Source organism: Chamaea fasciata, unplaced genomic scaffold, assembly GCF_029207755.1.
Source record: "Chamaea fasciata isolate MVZ Bird 193981 ecotype frontalis unplaced genomic scaffold, bChaFas1.0.hap1 SCAF_21, whole genome shotgun sequence".
Classification (NCBI taxonomy): Eukaryota; Metazoa; Chordata; class Aves; order Passeriformes; family Sylviidae; genus Chamaea; species Chamaea fasciata.
Window position 1 is genome coordinate 3025088 of NW_027094106.1, and position 17865 is coordinate 3042952.

At 47.9% G+C, this 17865-nt stretch overlaps 1 protein-coding gene across 8 annotated transcripts in view; it reads right to left on the reverse strand.

The window, feature by feature from the left end:
- Positions 1 to 252: 252 nt before the first annotated feature.
- GTF2IRD1 (GTF2I repeat domain containing 1) overlaps positions 253 to 17865 on the reverse strand; it is a 70262-nt gene continuing 52649 nt past the window's right edge. For 6 of the 8 annotated variants that reach the window (XM_066202138.1, XM_066202137.1, XM_066202135.1 and 3 more), the window contains 8 exons: positions 13966 to 14149; positions 13218 to 13246; positions 7867 to 7914; positions 3793 to 3870; positions 2551 to 2743; positions 2058 to 2095; positions 1232 to 1368; positions 253 to 458 (listed from right to left, as the gene is read on the reverse strand). In XM_066202138.1, the coding sequence (XP_066058235.1) occupies positions 384 to 458; positions 1232 to 1368; positions 2058 to 2095; positions 2551 to 2743; positions 3793 to 3870; positions 7867 to 7914; positions 13218 to 13246; positions 13966 to 14149 (782 nt within the window). In that variant the 3' untranslated portion in view covers positions 253 to 383. The remainder of the gene's footprint in view (positions 459 to 1231; positions 1369 to 2057; positions 2096 to 2550; positions 2744 to 3792; positions 3871 to 7866; positions 7915 to 13217; positions 13247 to 13965; positions 14150 to 17865) is intronic. The other 2 variants (XM_066202134.1, XM_066202133.1) reach the window with 2 other exon arrangements.

Sequence of the window (17865 nt, forward strand, 5' to 3'; positions counted from 1 at the left end):
AGCTCTGCACATAAATTTTTACACCTTTGAGCTAAATTAAATGAAGCATCAAAACATTTCAGACCTCTTGGCATCAGCCACTGGTGACACTAAGGATTTACTGAGCAGCCAAAGCCCAACAAGGTCTGTCCCAGGGGTGCCCTTCTGCCCTTATTCTTACCTATAAATCTTATTTATCAATACTATATGTAATAAAATAAGTACTTTTAAGAGCAAGGCAACACTTTTTATTTTTATTTAAAAAGGCCTTGATGGCAGGAATATAGTGTAAAAATCATTGGAAAAACTAAAAGGCATCGATACATATTGGAATATACACTTTTTACATAAATTACATTTATTTATTTTTTCTTTCATTTGAGGTTCTTATTTGATATTGAGGTCTAATAGTTAATAGGTCCTGGGATCTGGACGTTTAGACCACCATAGTCTAACATGTACATGTTCATGGGCCATTGCTGAAAGAGAGGAAGAGAAAAAGAAGGCAAAAGTCTCCGTTAGGACACAACACTAAACCATGCATACATCAAATCTCTGACATGTTCCAACAATTGGCTGTTGCTCCCACTTTCCTAGTAAGAGAAAAGAACCAACCCCAAACCAAAACACCACTAGCAAACTTGACAAAAACCCTTTTAAGGTTATATTTCTCTTGTGCATTTTTTGGGGGAGTTTTATTTGGTATCATCCACAACTGAAGCCAAGCCCTGAAGGAGTGCAGTTGTATGCATCCTCCTCACTTTATCTCATATTTTTCTCACTTTGTGGCATTCTAGAGCTCTGCACTGCTCTCAGAACCGAGCCAAACTTACACCCAGCACAGCTTGGACCCTGGGGAACGACGGGGTTCTGCTGAGAGGCACCACAGACCTGAGGTGATGTCGCCAGCACTCGTGTTTTTACCCACTGGGATGGAGGGATTTGCTTGAGCCTGTCTCATAGGCAGCACCCACTAAAGCTGACCACCCATGAGGCACACTGCAGGAACGCAGGAGAGCCCCAGGGCGTGTCACTTCGCTCTGCTGACCTCCCCCAGACAAACCCTGCAGAAAAAGACAGCCCCACAGGTGTGTCCCCTCCTTCGCCAAACCTGCTTGTGCCATTTTACATCATATTTTACAGTGTTTGTCAGGTAGAGGGAGGTGGTGACAGCTCGAGGAGAACAGAGAGCAGCATCCTGAAGCAGAAAGATAGGTAGGCAGTAACCCCCCTAATATCTGGAAGGCTTTACCACAAGCGAGATCTGATTTGTTGATGATGTAGACTCCATATTGGAAGAAGAGGAAGAGGAAGAAGAGGAAGAGGAAGATACCGAGTTCCCTTCGGAGATCCTCTTCCGCTTCCGTTTGGGAACACTGATGTCTTTCTCTGCAAGGAGAGAGGGAAGGCATGAGGTGTCTGAGCCCTGAGAGTGCTCCCTAAATGTAGGGACTCGTCTTGTCACTCTGACCTGGCCTTCCACAGAGCATCCCCCTGCAGGGATCTGCTGTGCTGCCACAGAGCTGTCAGCCTTCCTCACACTGCAGGCATGCTCCTGCTTGCCAGATCTCCCTTCTCTATTCATCCACCTCCTTACATAAGACTTACAGGATTGCAGTTATCTCTAGGACTGCTAATTCTGACACATTTGATTAAAACTGCCTGAGATCTATTGGGATGATGGGACAGAGAGAAACACATTCCCGGTGATGACAGAAACCTTGCTGCATTAGAAATTCAACTGCTAAACAATGGCTCAAATTAAGGTCTTTAACCAGGGAATAAATTGCTCATGGTGAGTAAATTGCTAATGGCAGAGGGATAATCATATCCTCCAGAACATGCTGGAAGTTTGAGCCAAACAGCCCAGTCTTCCCACAGCTCATGGAAGGGGAATCCTCCAAGAGGATAGTGTAGTCTGGAACAAATGCTGAGCCTAACTTTTTGTAGGTAGGACCGTCTCCCCATCCTGCCCAGGGGATGTGGGAGGTTCAAATGCCACCTCACAACTCCCATCCATTTTCTCTCCCACAGTGCCAGGAAAGCCACAGTTATGTCCTACCTAGCCCTTCCCTTACCTGTTTGTTTGGCCTCGGTGCAGATTTCAGCAAATGGCCTGGGGAAGAGACAAGGAATGAGTCAGTTGTTTCCCCCTGTGCTGGGACACAGCCCAGACCCTGACCCTGACCCTGAACTGACTCCTCCAACACCCCTCTGTGTGGAGAGGGTCTTGGAGCAACCCCAGTGCACCCTGGAGAGAAGGAACCTGAAAGAACTCAACCGGGTCTCTGAGTTACCAGCTCCCATGTCACGACCCTTCCCAGCATCATCATCCCAAACTGCACAAGAAAGGGGGGACAAATCAGCCCTGCTAACCCCTCACTGTGCCCACCCATGGGCAAGTACCTCCCCGCAGCACCGGACAGTGGATGCCAGGGATGGAGCAGGTCCTCCACAGATACGTGGCGGCTCCGGTGGCCTCATGGTGAGTTGCTCTGCTTATGGCTGAAGAGGTGAGGACAACACTTAACAGACAGAAACCTCCCCCATCACAAGGCTGGGAAAACTTACTGGAGCTGGTTTATAACCACTATTCGGATGCTCTCCCGTGCCTTCAGGATCTTCTCCAGCCGATGGATGTCATAGGTATTGGGATTTCGGAAAGGGATATCGTCCGGCAGCCCAGTAACCTCCACAGAGTCAGGACTGTCCCTGATGAGTTTATAGGGCACCATGACAGGCCGGTTCAAGCCCAGAGCCTCTCCTGTAAAGGCAGAACAGAGGACAGCGCAACAGCTTTACCCTACAGGGCTCCAGAACCAACCAGCTGAAGGATCAAGAGCCCTGGGGGACTTCGGGATGCCATGGCTGCTGTGATGCCCAGCTTTTGCTGCAGTCACAGCCTCCCCAGCCATTTTTCATGCACCTGCCCAATTTATTGTCTGCTCTGTTATTCCCCATGTAGAATTCTGTGAGGAGCCTCAGGTGAGTTCAGAACACACACACTGCCACACTTGCCCAAGCCCATGGCTGGACCAGCAGCAGCAGCAGCAGCATGCAAGACAGCCCAGGACAGAGGGGAAATGGAAGAGATTTGCCCATTTCCTCTGTACATCAGCAGGTCTGGGAGTCATTGGGGTGGATATCAAACCCATTCTCATCATCACATCACACATCACATCACATCACATCACATCACATCACATCACTCCTGCCCATTTCTTGAACCAATTTGTCTCTTTGGCCTCCACAACATCCTATGGCAGCGATACACCTCAATTTAATTCCTTGCTGCACTAAAAGCCCTTCCTTCTGTAAAATTAAACCTGCTGCTCACCTCTCTGGGTACCCCTTCATTTCCTGCTCACTGGGGAGCAGAGAACATCCCTCACTCCTGCACACTGTTTCTGACTGCAAGAGCCTGGTCCCACCTTGCATCTCTGCAGCCCCAAAACCTGAAGCTGTTAGTGGCCACACAGCCACATTTCTAACTTTCCTCCAGAGAGTTTGTCCCATCAAAGGCTGACATCAGACTGAACAAATCCTGCTTCCGTACTGCATTTTGCCATAGCCCTTCCCCTCTCCGAGGATGAGCTGTCAACAAAGAAGGTAACGGTCCCAAACCTGCCAAGAGTGAGACACAGGGACATCCCTTGGGACAGGCTGTAACATGGAGCAGCAGGACAATATCTGTGCTGCAGCAGCTGCCATGTGCTTGGGCTACAAGTAGAGGCCTTTGTGGAAACAATTTTAACTGTGGCTGCTCTCAGCAAAACCAACCTCACCCTATGATGTGTGCAAGCAGAGACTCACCGTATTTTTCATTGAAAAGCTCTTTCACTTGCTCTCGGAGAATCACCTTCTCTCCAAGCCTGTTGGCATCGTCTTCATCTGCAAAAGCAAGAAAGAACAGGGGTGAACTTAACTTGTTTCCTTCTGAGCCCCTGGAAAACCAATCTCACTGACATAATGCAGGACAATATCCCTGTCCCTCTGCCCCTGCATGGGCTGGGGACACTGGGCTGGGGACACCTCAGAGGTGCTGCTCTGTGCCTGCACCCTGTGACACCTTTCAGAGCTGTGCAAAGCAGCTCTAAAACGCTGCCAGGTCTCCATTTGCCATGTGCTGCCACAGCTAAAAGCATTTTATATCTACTTTGCGGGGCTGTAAATGACTAGAAAAAAATGCAAAGCAAGGAAGACTCAAGCCCTCAGTGCCATGAATGCTCCCACAAGTGACATCAAGGAATGAGAGAGCACTTTTGGCTAAGCTCCTAAGTGAAGTATTGTTTTATAATATGCCATATAATCAGCTTGGCTTTACTAGCTTTTTTAATTATCCTCATTGTGCTAAACAGTTTCCCTTTCATTCTGTAATTTCAAATGATGTGCCTAAGTCAGTAGATTTTTACACTCAGCTCTTTAGCATCCTCAGGAGGCTTCAGGAGAAATGACTGGGGTCATGACCCTAACCCTTGACCTATGGTCAAATGACCCTAACCCTAACCTGTCCCTTTCAATGCCTTTTTTCCCCCACAGGTATAAAGTACCAAGTGAACACACCTCATCCGCCTCTTGCTGTGGTCACCCCTCCAGCTCTCAGCAAGCTGGGATGCACAATGCAGGACCAGCTCTCAGTGGGGTGGACTCCCCACCTTCTCCCCTCCCAAAAGAGATCCTCACTGCAGCCAAGGCAGGCACCGTCACCCAGGCTGGCAAGCCACTGGGTAAAAATAATGGAATCACTGAATGGTTTGGGTTGAAAAAGACCTTCTAAGACCATCCAGTTCCAACTTCCTGCCATGGGCAGGGACACCTGCCACTAGACCAGGTTGCTCCAAGCCCTGTCCAACCTGGCCTTGAACACTTCCAGGGATGGGGTAGCCCCAGTTTCTCTAGGCATCCTGTGCCAGGGCCTCTCCACTCTCACAGGGAAGAAATTCTTCCCAATATCTCATCTAACCCTGCCCTTTGTCAGTGTGAAGCCATTCCCTTTGCCCTTTCACTCCTGGCTCTTGTTCAAAGTCCCTTTCCAGCTCTCTTGGATCCTCTTTAGGCTCTTTCCTCTTTAGGAAGGGGCTCTAAGGTCTCCCTAGAGCATTCAGGTGAACACCTCCAGCTGTCCCAGCCTGCCCCCAGAGCAGCAGTGCTCCAGCTCTTGGGTAAGTTTGTAGCCTCCTTTGGACTCATTCCAACAGGTTCAGGTCTTTCTTGTGTTGGAGGCCTCAGCCAGATGCAGTGCTTCAGGTGGGGTCTCCCAGGAGCAGATGGCTATTCATGGTGGGTTTTCACAGCATCAGGGTGATCCCTGCAAACCTTGGCATGAGGGATCAAGGCATCCTCTGCCCCCAGCCTGCAGCTGTTTAGTTTCATTTTGAGCAATCACATGATTATGATTCATTTATTATTTTGAGCAATCATATGATTTTTGGTTTGGTTTCAAGTAAACACGTGGCTGGAAATTCTGTTTTAAATGTAAGGTGAAAATCCACTGCATGTCCCTGCCCCCTGCATGGGTCTGATTTCAGTGCTCAGCACTCCAGGCAGAAAGACCCCTAATCCCACATCCTACTCTGCTGCTGTGGGTGCTGGAGAGAAGCTGGCAACCTCAAACCTCTGCACCCTGCTACTGCAGGGTACAGCCTCAAAAAAGCCTCTTCTCCACCTGGAAAACAATTGCTTTGCCTGGATATTATACACACACACAAAAAAAACCCAACCAACCAAAAAAACCCCAAGAACTTTCTGCAAAGAGAGCTCAGGGGCAAGTTGTGTTTCAAATCCAGAAATGGCAACAAAGCAGCTTGAATGGCATGGAGCAAAACATAAATACAGTAGATGAAGATATCTAAGTCATGCCTTGTGGTGCCACTCTGGAGGTCATGGTGGACCAGAGGGGACAGCCCTGTGGGCTCCCTCTGTGACTTCCTTGTCACCAGTGCTCAGTTTCTGGGCTGTATATACGTACCCGTATGATGTAGATGGTAGCAGACAAAGACACACCAAAATTCAGTGTTCTCACTCATTTAATCCTCTGGGACTGAAAAACACAGCAGCTCTTTCCTTTCTGCTCATGCCCCAAGTGACCCGAGAGCAAGAAGCGAGATCCCAAGAGATCTTGTTTTTTCCACCTTGAGGTGGGCACTACTCCCAAATTGCCATTCAAGGACACAAACAAATGTCACGAAAATCCTGGAACTGAGCATGCATAACAGCGAAGCCAAAGAGGAGCCTCCGGCCACTGGCACTGCTTCCCAGGGACTTACCCCTCCGTGCCCAGGCACGAGGGATCTCCATCTCCCTTTGACTACCCATTAGGGTTTGGGAATTTATCAATTCAAGGAGTAAATTGAAGGAAAGAGTAAATCAAGGAAGCCACTAGAGTGCTCCTGAAATGCGCCGAGTCCTTCCCATAAAGCAGGTTTATCCATGCTGTTGGCTTCAGGTCTGTGTTATCTTTTTTTTTTTCTTCTTTTTTTTTTTTTTTTTTTAAATTAAAATAGTAGCTAGTTGATGAACTTTTCTCCTCAATTCTGCTTGCCTGAAGTCAGCACCTCTGCACTCCACAGATGTTTACATAAAACTGGTCACATTTTTAAAGCACCACTTGCTTTTCTTCTATAGGACTTGTCAGAGCTTAACATTTCTTTGAGAGACACCAAGCTACTTTTAGTAATTATTAAAGCTGAGGTTTAGGTGTCTGCTGTTGGGCAATAGAATCCAAACCACTGCTTATACTTCTAATGACTCAACCCCCCCCCACAAAACCAAATCCAAGGTATCCCAAGGTAAATAATGGTTCTGTCTGTGTTCACGGTGTCATGTGCAGAACCTTGATCTTAGTGGTGAAGCCACAGCATAGTTGGGCAGGATACCCAATGGAGCCTTCTTCCTTCCCATGCCACCACCTGTACCTTCAAACGCTGCTCAAGGGGATGCCTGTCCTCTGCTCAGCCACAGCTCATGGAGTAACAACCTCCTGTTACCCAAAGACTTGTTGCAAAGCCCTTTCCATCAGGAAAACTGTCACTGCCCAACACATCCCACTGAGAATATGGCTCAGATTCCTTCTGCAGGCGATCCCAGACTCATCAAAGAGATACTCAGCCAGCAGGCTGAGGGCAGGCTCCTTACAGCAGCCTGGGATCTGACCCTGAATCCTAAGAGGATTCTTTCCCCTTCCACCTTCCATGGCTGCAATTCAGTCATACCCCTGTGTAAATCTGGAATAAACATGCTGACTTTACTGAGGCTATTCTGCAGTAACTCAGGTTTAAATGCAGTTTGAATTTATAAATTCAAAGCAGAGCTATAAACTTGTGGGAGCAGCAGTTAACGCCTAGACCCACAGCCAAACTGCCAGGGGATGGCACTAAGGCTGGATCTGCTGTAGCTGTGCTGTGCCCTGCCACAGGCACAGGCAGGTGAGCTCTTCCTTACTCCTGTACATCAGTCTGTATCTTACATCCCTGGAGCCTTCATGGCTACACACCAACCCTGACCCAGAGTATGCGTTAAAGCAAAGCAAAAAAAAACCAAAAAACCCAAAATGGAAACTCTCCTTATGAAAGGCAAGTGGATTTGTAAGAAATTAATTGCTGGGACACATGGATGAAGGATGAGAAGAACATGGCAGGTTCGTTTGGCTGGAGTGATGGCATCAATGTTCAGGGACTATAGCAATGGTGCTTAGAAATGCAGAAAGGATTAATAACAACAATAAAACACTGTATCATTCACTTGTGGATATCACAGGGAAACAGAGCAGCGGGGAAAAAACAATACCTGAAATTTGGTGGGAGGGTTTAGACATTTTCATTCCCATATTAAATCACAAGTGCATGTCTTGTCTGCTACCACCTACGATGCATCAACTGAGCTACGTACCATTCAAAGCAGCATAGGCTTTTTCCAAAGATGTTATCCGTCTAGGGGCTACAGCACAGGTTAATGGAAGACAAAAAAAAAAAAAAAAAGAGAAAGAAAAAGAGATCCATGAGTGCTGCAGCTTGGTTTCTTGGTCACAAACAAAAGCAAAACCCAGGATTAAAATTCCTCTGGTCCCTTGGCACAGAGACATTTTGGTAGCTAATAACTGCTGGGTAGGTAATAATTTACTGGTGAGCTGGGCTCTCCACCTCATACTTGCTTTGCTAGAATGTGCTTAAGCCTGCAAGCATCCCTTTAGCTATGCCACTCTCCTGAGCAGCTCAAGGTCCACTTGTGCATAAGGATGCATGGCCAAATGGCAGCATTTATGGCATGTGCCAGAGCAGCGGCAGCTGTGTTGCACAGCTGTTCCAGTGCCAGAGGAGAAAAAAAAAAAAAATCTGAGGTTAAAGCAGATGAAAAGCAAATGGGAAATCGTGTCAATTCTGCATCAACAGGAGAATCGGGAGAAAAAGGAGTCCCTAAGGAGAGGCTGGTGCTTGCCACTGACTCCAGAGTGATGAGTGACATAAAAAGAAATTAACTTCCTGTGGGAAAACAAGCAGGGATGGGACTATGGCCAGGATTTGCATAATGGGCAAAAGGAGGAACGAAGCGGCTCATCCTGCTGAAGTCACAGCCACAGGGAGAGCTGCTGGGGAGGTCAGGGCTGCAGTACCAGGGCAAGGAAGGGGCCCAGAGGGGAGGCTCTTGATGCCAAACTGCAGTGAGCTGACACTGGCAAACTGAAGGGGATTTGGGAGACAGCAGGAGCATGTGTCCAAATTTCCTAAGCAGAGGCATAAGCAACCTGAAGTAGCTCCAAACACCTAGCTCAAAAATACGTGTTCCCCATTTCAAGCAGGCTCAGGAAAGCAGCCACTGCAGCACAGAGCTCTGCTGACGCCCTGCACGTGGGAGGAGAGCCCTTCAGTTCAGGGGCACAAAGGAACAGAAAAAACATGTGGTTCTGCCCAGGACAGCTGCAGGCACTGAGATTTGGGTGTAGACCCACATGCGCCGGGGCTCTTCACCCCTGAGCTGCAGAAAGACAAATTCTGCCATCAGTAGTTCCAGCAGTGCCGCTAACTGCCATGCTGCAGGATCCCACCCCAAAATAGGAGATGATCTCTGCAGCTTAGTCCCCTAAATCGCTGGTGACACCCTGTGGGCAACACTGCACTAAATGCTTCTGCAAAGGGGAAGAGATACAGATGGGTCATGCTGGTGCTGGGAAAGCCAAGCTAGAGCCCAAGCCAAGAGGGAGCAAGGTCTTGGCATGGCTTCTGTCAAGGAGGAATGCAGGCAGGAGCACAAGCAGACTGCAGGCAGCAAGGGAGAGCAACATATGGCAGGATCTTTCCAACGTGGCTCAGAACTGGTTTAGAAGAGGCAGCATGGCATTTCCTTCGGTTGGCAGCAACTCAAAGGCTTTTGCAGCATTTCAAGGTGATGTTATGAAATCACCGTAAGAAAGGTAATTAAAATTTCTTGCCCTGCTAACTCAAACGTGGCATTCAGCCTTAAGCATAGGAAGCATCCCACCAGGTTCAAGGCAACTGTCCTGCAAGGAATGGGGTGCATCCCAACGTGCTGCACTACAGCCAGGATGGGATGGCACCCCTCTCACTGTTTGATAAGCACCCTGAAAAACGAGGGGGCTTGGGGTCTCTGAAGGACACAACAGGACACGAGGGTGGTGGAGAGCAGGAGGAAGGAAAGAGCAAAGTGAACACGAGGGCTTGGATGAGCAAGGATGCCACACACAGAGGCAAATGGGAAAAGGAGACCAAAGCTAGGGAAAGAAAAAGGTGATTGGAATCACGAACATGCTTATAAACAGGCTTTGAAGCTCCACAGCTATTCACAGCTATTTTAACCCTCATAATTATCCATATATAAAAATATGTGTTTTTATACACACACACACACACACATATATATTTGACCTGCCTGATTTTTCTCCTTAGACTAGAAAGAGTGACCAGTTGAATACTCAAAAATAATCACCCAGGGCCTGACTGGTGGGTTAAAAAGGGTTGGGGGGTGAAGGCAGATGGATATGGACCTTGAAAAGCAACCTGGTGATGGAGCAAGATGTGCTCAGCCCTCACCACAGCTTTCCTCTTTTCTATTTTTCTTGCTAGGAGTTTCCAATGCGAGGCACATCTCATCAAAGTCTTGAGGAGGATTGTGCTCTTGTGATTAAAAAAAAAAAAAGTATATATATATATAAAGGATGCCTGGATGTGTGGGTTTTTTAATTAAATAACACTGCCTGCCCTACTTTATTAATTGGAATATGGAAAATAATCTATCATGGTGGTAGGGAGCTTGGGGAATAGGACAGATGGAGCTGGTCTACATTTTCAATCAAAGCACATAAAAATTAACATACAGAAAGATTTTGTGTGTGTGTGCTAGATTACTTATGCCTGATAGTATTTTCCAAAGACTCGTATTAAGCCAGTTTTGTATCTGTGCCTCAGGAAAGAAAAAACAAAAGGAGAAGTGTAGTGTTCATAGCACTAGAGCTTCACCCCTGCTCGCTCACTCCTGTTTAATGCTGAAAGACCCTGCTGCTTTCAAAAAGGGGTTTTGAAGGTGTCTTTTGCAGAGCGGAGACCAACAGCGTGGAGAAGAGGCACTGGAAATCAAAAGGAAAACTTCTGAATGCCAGGAGGGTTGTGCTCCTGGGTTAAAGGGCCTGGGGAAGGCATGCAGGTGAAGTGCTGGCACTGGTGGCCTCAGGGCCATCCTCCCACCTTTGAGAGGCTGCAAAATTACACTGCAGAAGGATTTTTTTTTTCCTCAAAAAGAGCCTCATTCCCTGCAAAATCTACCTTCTGCAAACAGCATCCCTGCAGGCACACAGCCCCCAGCTGCTTCTGCACTAGCAACTCCCCCACCTCCCATTCCAGGAAAAATACCATCTCAACATACAGATTATCTTGAGAAAAAAGCACGTGAGATGTTCAGATTATATTGAAATCCTTTTACCTGTTTCTGTTACACTTAAAAAATGGGTGTCCCCAAAACAAAGAGATCTGTGCTCCTGCAGTTACTGGGAATGCTCTTTGCAATGTAGGAGGTGCACAACTTTAAAGCATATGAAACCCCATGAAGGTTTAACTTAAAAGGTTAAAGGTTTAACCTAAAGGCAACTAAAATCACTCCAAAGTGATTTTTTTTTTTTTTTAGAATTACATTAAATTTCCCTTTTTTAAACACGTGCAATCTTCTTGTAATATTTTAGCTAAAATGATCCACAAAACCCATTAGCCTCCCTTACATTTATGATGTTACCTCCTGAGTTTTCCAGCTTTTAGAGACCTCTGCAATGCCATACTTGGGAGCAACTACTGCTTTCATTTAACCCTCCTCTATGAAATAAAAGTGATTTTCATTGACTTTATTTTAATGCCAAGCATGCTGCTGCTCTTTATTTAACATGACAGGGCTTTACTACACAATGTTGAGGTAAAAAGAAGACTCTTTTAATTTAAATTTTTAGTGACCTGTGGCTAGCTGGAAATCATTCATTTTGTTAAGGCAGATGAAAAGCAACCAAAGTCAAGGCAGTGACTGCATCACTGTATTGCCATCAACCACTTCACAGTGGTGGGGTGGGAAAGCAAACAATGGGTTAATTGCTGCCCATGGGGATTAGGGAGGGGCAAAATACAATCAGCTCTTTTCTGGAAGAGACATTCCAGTGGTAATCTGACTACTAGGAAATACTTATGGGTCCTGACACTGTCTCTGAAGACTTGGCAAATATGGGAAATTGTCTACGACAAATTGAGACGTCAAGTAAGAAAAATCCCTCACCTGTATCTGCTCTTATTTAAAACCTCAGTGGGAGGAGGGGGAGCGAAGCACCCAGCCTGGCAGGGATGCTGTGACCTGCTGAGCCCACTCTACTGAAATACACGTGAAATGTGTCTTGGGCTTTGTGCTAGAAGGCCGGGCTGCGAGGGGAGCATTCAGCTGGAGAAGGAGGGAAAAAATGTAGCGCATTGAAAAGAAAATCAATCTCCTCTACATCTCTATTTCTCAGGCTGTGCCTCCCAGCCAGGTAGCAGCATGAAGTATTTGCCTTCTGATGTGCTCCTTTGTTCATGGTGTGATTTGTGTCAGATCAAGGTCTCTTAAAGTAATTATACCATTTAGAGTGGGGAATGGAAAGACAAGATGTGGCTGGAGGAGTGTACACACAGCCATGTAATTCCGTGGAAAACTAGAGTTCTGCAAAACTTGTGCTTCAGTGAGGGCTCATTTTAGGTCCAGCTGATGCCAAATGGCACATTGCTGCTTAGGACCAAAAGACACAAATCTAAGGTCTTGGGGGACCTCTCTGTCATTGGCTTGGGCCCTACACAGGGACACAGAAGTGAACACATGGACCATGTCTGAATTCTCCTAGAAGTGAACACATGGACCATGCCGAAATTTTACTGACAGCTCACCTTTTGTTGGAGTTCTAACACCTTCCTGCTATTCCAAATAAGGGCATATAAATGTTTTCCTGTCTGTCATATTTGTCTTTCCTAAACTGTGCCATTGCCATGGAGGCTGGCCAAGGAAATGGGAAGCCATGAATAAAGATGACAAGGTTCTTTGCACCCATCTGTGCTCTTCCAACAGTTGTAATTACAGACATTTAAAACCGAGACAGGTTTTTACCCACGTTTCTGACAGCAGCTCTCTTTTCAGCAGCCAAGAAATGAGAGACAGCTACTGCAGGGACTCACGGTGAGGGACACTGCTCTGGGATGATGACTTGAGCAGCTGTGTATGGAGCTCACCCTGGACACCCTGTCCTCTCCTCTGCCATGTCTTCCCTGGTATATCTGCCCGTGGAATGTTCACGAGCTGGAGTGGACCTTCACTGCCATGCTACTGCAGCCCAACACGGATCCTTGTGGTTAATCACTCCTTACCACGACCTCCTCTTGCTACCCAACCCACCAGCTCACTACAACACAGATTTATTTTAAGAAAACACTTGAGAAAGTGGGTGATTTCTTAAACACAGAAAACAGATCCCTGCCCTAGATTAGCTCTTGAAAAATGCCATCATTTCAAGGCAACAGCAGCAGTACTGATGGGTGACGCTGAGGCCAGCTGTCTCAGGCAACAAATGCACCAAACAACAAAACCAAAGTGGGAAGCCCAGGAAAGTGAAATCAGAACGACCTTCCTCCAGCTGATAAAATTATTGCTTGCCATCCACAGTTTACAACTCCCTGACCACGACTAAACAGCTAGCCAATGCATTGCTTAGGCAAAAAGGCATCATCTCTTACCTGGTTTGGGGATGAGTCCTTGAAAAGGCCTGTGAAAAATAAGGAAAAAGGAGATTTTAAATGAAATGGTACCAGGAAGCAAGCATGCCTGGGCTGAACACCCTCCCATGTCCCATGGAAGGCTGGGGATCAGCCTGTCCTTCACACAATTCACGTGGGACCAATAGGAGCTCTGTGGGGATGAGGTCCCTGCTCGGGGCAGCATGACGCACCTCATGCTGCATTGATAAGAAGACAAACAACATGGTCCAGCAAAAGGGTGACAGAGCCACTCTTTCTTTCCTGACTCGGCTTACTGTGATACACAGCGGAAGTGCTTTCCCCTCCCTTCCCATGTCCATCCCCTCTGGCTGTGAAATGCAGAGGACCCTGCCACAAACAGGGGGTGCTAAAGCACAGCAGGTCTCTGAGCACTGCCCTGCATTAGCAATAACCTGCCTCATGCCTCCTAAAAAAGGAGCTGGGATTTCTCCGCCTGAAGATCAGTCACACCAAGCACCTTTTTCTCCTATCACTGCCTTCCCCATCATCTCCTCAGGCAGCAGAGGGAAGAAAGCAGGACTGTCTGTCTTACGGTCCCCTCCTTTCTGATGAACCATTAGCTGCCACCTCAATTGCTGTCTTGGGGGACTGGAGGCATTCACAGACCTGCCCCAATGGGGCTGCAGAGCAGGGAGTGCATTTCGGTGGGCTCCCTCCTCTCCCCCTCTCTGGCTGCACGGGATGGCTGACCCCTCTCACCACATACCGTGTCACCGTGAACTTGATTTTATCAGCGACGGCCAGGATCCTCTCCAGGTTTTGGGAGCCAAAGGTGCAGGGCTTCCTGAAGGGGATCCCAGGAGGCAGCCCCTCTATAATCACCGACCCTGGGTTGCTCTTAATGCGCTTGTATGGCACTTGCACAGGGTATTTAATCCCCAAGGCCTCACCTAGGAGAGAAGGGAGTGGTAATTAAGTAGTGAGTGTGCAGGATGCCAGGGATGCCATTTCTGTTGCAGCTCTGGATTTTTCCCCAGCCCTATCAAGGCACAATACAGTGTGGGCGGGCTGCTCGAGGCACCAGGTCAAGGTTAGATCAAGGACCAACATTTTCAGGCTGCCTCCATGAAGACAGTGGAGGGGGCCAAATACAGGCACGTGTGTGCAGCAGAGCTCATGGGGCCGAGGAGATGCACCATCCTGCATGATGATGCCCATGCACTGTAGTGGGAAGGATGGAAAGCTGCTGCTCTTTGCTTTGGGACGTTATTTGGAGATAATGCTACAGGTTATGTTCCCTCTCTTAGGCCTGGCTGCAGGATTGAGGCTACATATTTCCTTGCAAGTACCTGGACAAGTCTTACCCCTGCCTAGAACATGGCATGTCCTGGTTGTGGCCAGGACAGGGTTAATTTTTGCAGTAAGCTGAAGGGGGTATGGCTAGGACCCAGAGGTTATTAGGTACAGAACCACTGGTCACAGCCTTGCTTGGTTTGTTCACGTGGTTGTGGCACCTAATCCTGTATATGCCCGCATACATGAACCATGTGCTCCCCATGGTGCTGTTTTTCAGAGCAGGGAGAGGGGTCAGGATTGCTTTATTGCTGTACTGAGGGGTGTCAGTTTGTAGCATGATAACATCAAGGGCAATGAGGGTCATTTGGGATATGTGCTCAGTGTTGCTCCCCTGCCCTGACCTCGAGTGCTACCTCTGGGAATTCATTAATAATTGTACCTGTGGAGGGAAACAGGGCAGGACGATTCTCCCCAGCTTTCCACCTCCTTTTTCTCCTTCAGGCCTGTTACAATTGTATGTTAAGGAAACCATGCACTTGTTGCTGTCTGCCAGGCCTCCTCAGCGTGGTCCACACCATGGTTAGAATCAAGAAAGAGATTTCTAGGAAGTTATTCAGAGATCTGCCCCAAGGATGGATAGTCATGGAATGTGGTAGAAAATGGACCAAGTCTGAGGGAAATTCTTGGCTCCAGTGGTTTGGAAGTTCACCCTTGGACAACTACAGGACCCTGATGAAGTGACAGACTATTTGCAAGAAGAGTGTTGTGGCACCTCTGGAGAGGAGCAACTTCTTGCAGTGTGCTAGGCCCTGGCTGTTTTTCAGACACTGCTTGTCACTAGACAGCACCCTTGGGAAAAGAGGAGGACAGCAGAGCAGCAGGCACTGTGACCACTCAAACTGCACCTGAACCACACGAACCACTTATGCCATTAGCAGTCACCCCTATAAGGAAGAAGAAATCCAAGACCAAACCAATTCACTTAGTGAGGGATGAAGAGGAAGAAGGGCCCTCACAACAGGAGGAAGAGGCAGGGCCAGAGAAAATCAACCGATCCCACTCCTGGGTGAGCTGTGATACATGCAAAAAGATTTCAGCCACCAGCCATGTGGTGACCCAGCTGCTTCAGTGCAGGGATATCACAGCCCACACTGTGGAACTAGATGGAAGTGAAGCCAAGCAACTGGGATTCCTGTCCTGGGATGTGGGCACTGACAAGGGCACTGGGGAGAGGACAGGAACTCTCAGACTCTGGAGGCAGCTCCTGCCAAGTGTGAGGGAAAGACATTCTCCCAAGGATGATCTAATAGTGCACCCAAGCAGGTGGAACATCATGGAGAAAGGTATCCAGTCCCTGAGAGAACTATCTGTGCTTGAGGCAATCTATAGGGATTCAAATAATGAGCAATCCCCAGTAGATGCAGATGAGGTCCAGGATATCCACGTGGCAGAAGTTTGTACAAAGCACACCACTGTCGTGTGCCCACTCATTGGCATTAATGTCAATGAAAGGAGAACAAACACTGCTTCAGGGGACTACCCAACTCTGGCACTAGGAAGATCATCCTTTTTTGTCCCTATTTACCTGTGCCTTGGCTGTGGAAAGACTGTCCAAGACTGTGGACAGAATATAAAGAGTCCAGCAAATGAAAGAGGAAATGTCCCATGCCCCAGCAGCATGGACCAGAGGCTCTGCTATTGGGAGCAAGTGCCCCTGCTTGAGACAGAGGGGACAAAGCACCAGGTAACCTGTGGTTTTTCCTGCATGGCCACAGAGAGGACATGAGGAAGGGGGATGGAAAACCCACCTCTGCCCTGGCAGCACAGGTATGAGAGTTGAGAGGAAGAACAACCACCACAGGAAATTCCTCGAGGCTAAATGCCACTCCAATCTCCAGTGAGGAAGTCCTCAGAGACAACAGGAGGGTTGATGTTGCTTCCAATCCTCTTGAAGGGACCTCCAGTTCACATTTACAAGCAGTGAGCATGGAGTACTATGGGCTGAACTAGAGGGGCCCTGCCTCCAGCCAGGTGGAGAAAAGGGACAGTCGGATCTCTTGGACTGTGTGGATCCTTGGCACATCAGACCCACAAGCACATAAGGCTTTAGCTGACACTGCTGCACAGTGTATCCCGATTCCATCAAGATGTGCAGGGGCAGATTCCAGCTCCGTTTCTGCAGTGACAGGAGGGCAGCAAAGTGGTGCCACCACGGACATTGCAAATGTCTTTTTCTACATTCCTCTGGCAGCAGAGTGCAGGCTACAGTTTGCTTTCACCTGGAGGGGCATCCAGTACACCTGGAAATGACTGCCCCAGGGGTGGAAGTACAGCCTCACCATTTGCCATGGAGTGATCCAGAGTGCACTGGAAAAGGGTGAGGCTCCAAAACACTTGCAGTATGGGAATGCAGCCGGACAGCAGGACTCAGAGCACTGCTCAACTTGTGACTGAAGTGGATGTGCAAAGTCTAGTGGGCCACAAGCCCTGCCAAGTCAAGGCAGAACCCTGAAGGAGGAACCAAAGGTGTGTTTGGTATGCTTTGTCTGAAGGAAATCACGCAGGATTGTATACATGCCTGTGCGGGTTTGTGCAAAGCTATGATTTAGCAATGTTACTAAGAAATGTGATTGTTGCTAATTTTAGCTATAGCTGAAAAGGTGTATATATATTGAGCTCTGTAATCAATAAATTGGCTTCATGCATGCAAACCATGGAGACCCCATCTCTTCAATCACTGACACTGCAGTACATTGGCGACATCAATGTGTGGGGCAACACAGAAGAAGAAGGTTTTGAGAAAGGGGAGAAGGTAATGCAAGTCCTCCCGAAGGCCAGCTTTGCCCTAAAGCAAACTAAGGTCAAGGGACCTGCCTGTGAAATTCAGTTTTCAGGAGTAAAATGGCAAGATGGATGTTAGATTCCAACGGATATGGTCAACAAAACAGCTCTGTCCTCAGCAAACAGCTAAAAGGAAACAGAGTCCTTCCTTGGGTGCTGTTGGGTTTTGGAGGACACGTATTCCAGATTACAGTCAGATTGTAAACCTCCCCTATCATGTAACCTGGAAGAAGAACGATTTTAGATGGGGTCCTGAACAACAGCAAGTTTTTGAATAAATTAAACAGAAGATTTTTTAGGCAGTAGGCCTTGGGCCAGTCAGGATGTGCTCTACAGAATGTGCTCTACACCAGAGCTGGGGAGAATGGTCCTTCCCGGAAGGAAGGTTTAACCTAAACCACAACATGGAGATAATAGAATTTCCCTGCTCTAGGAACAGGAGGAGCAGCATCTTCCTGTCCCCCAGCACTCACTATGGCCTGTTCCTATTCCCTTCCCAACCTACCACCACTCCCTGTGCTCCCACAGC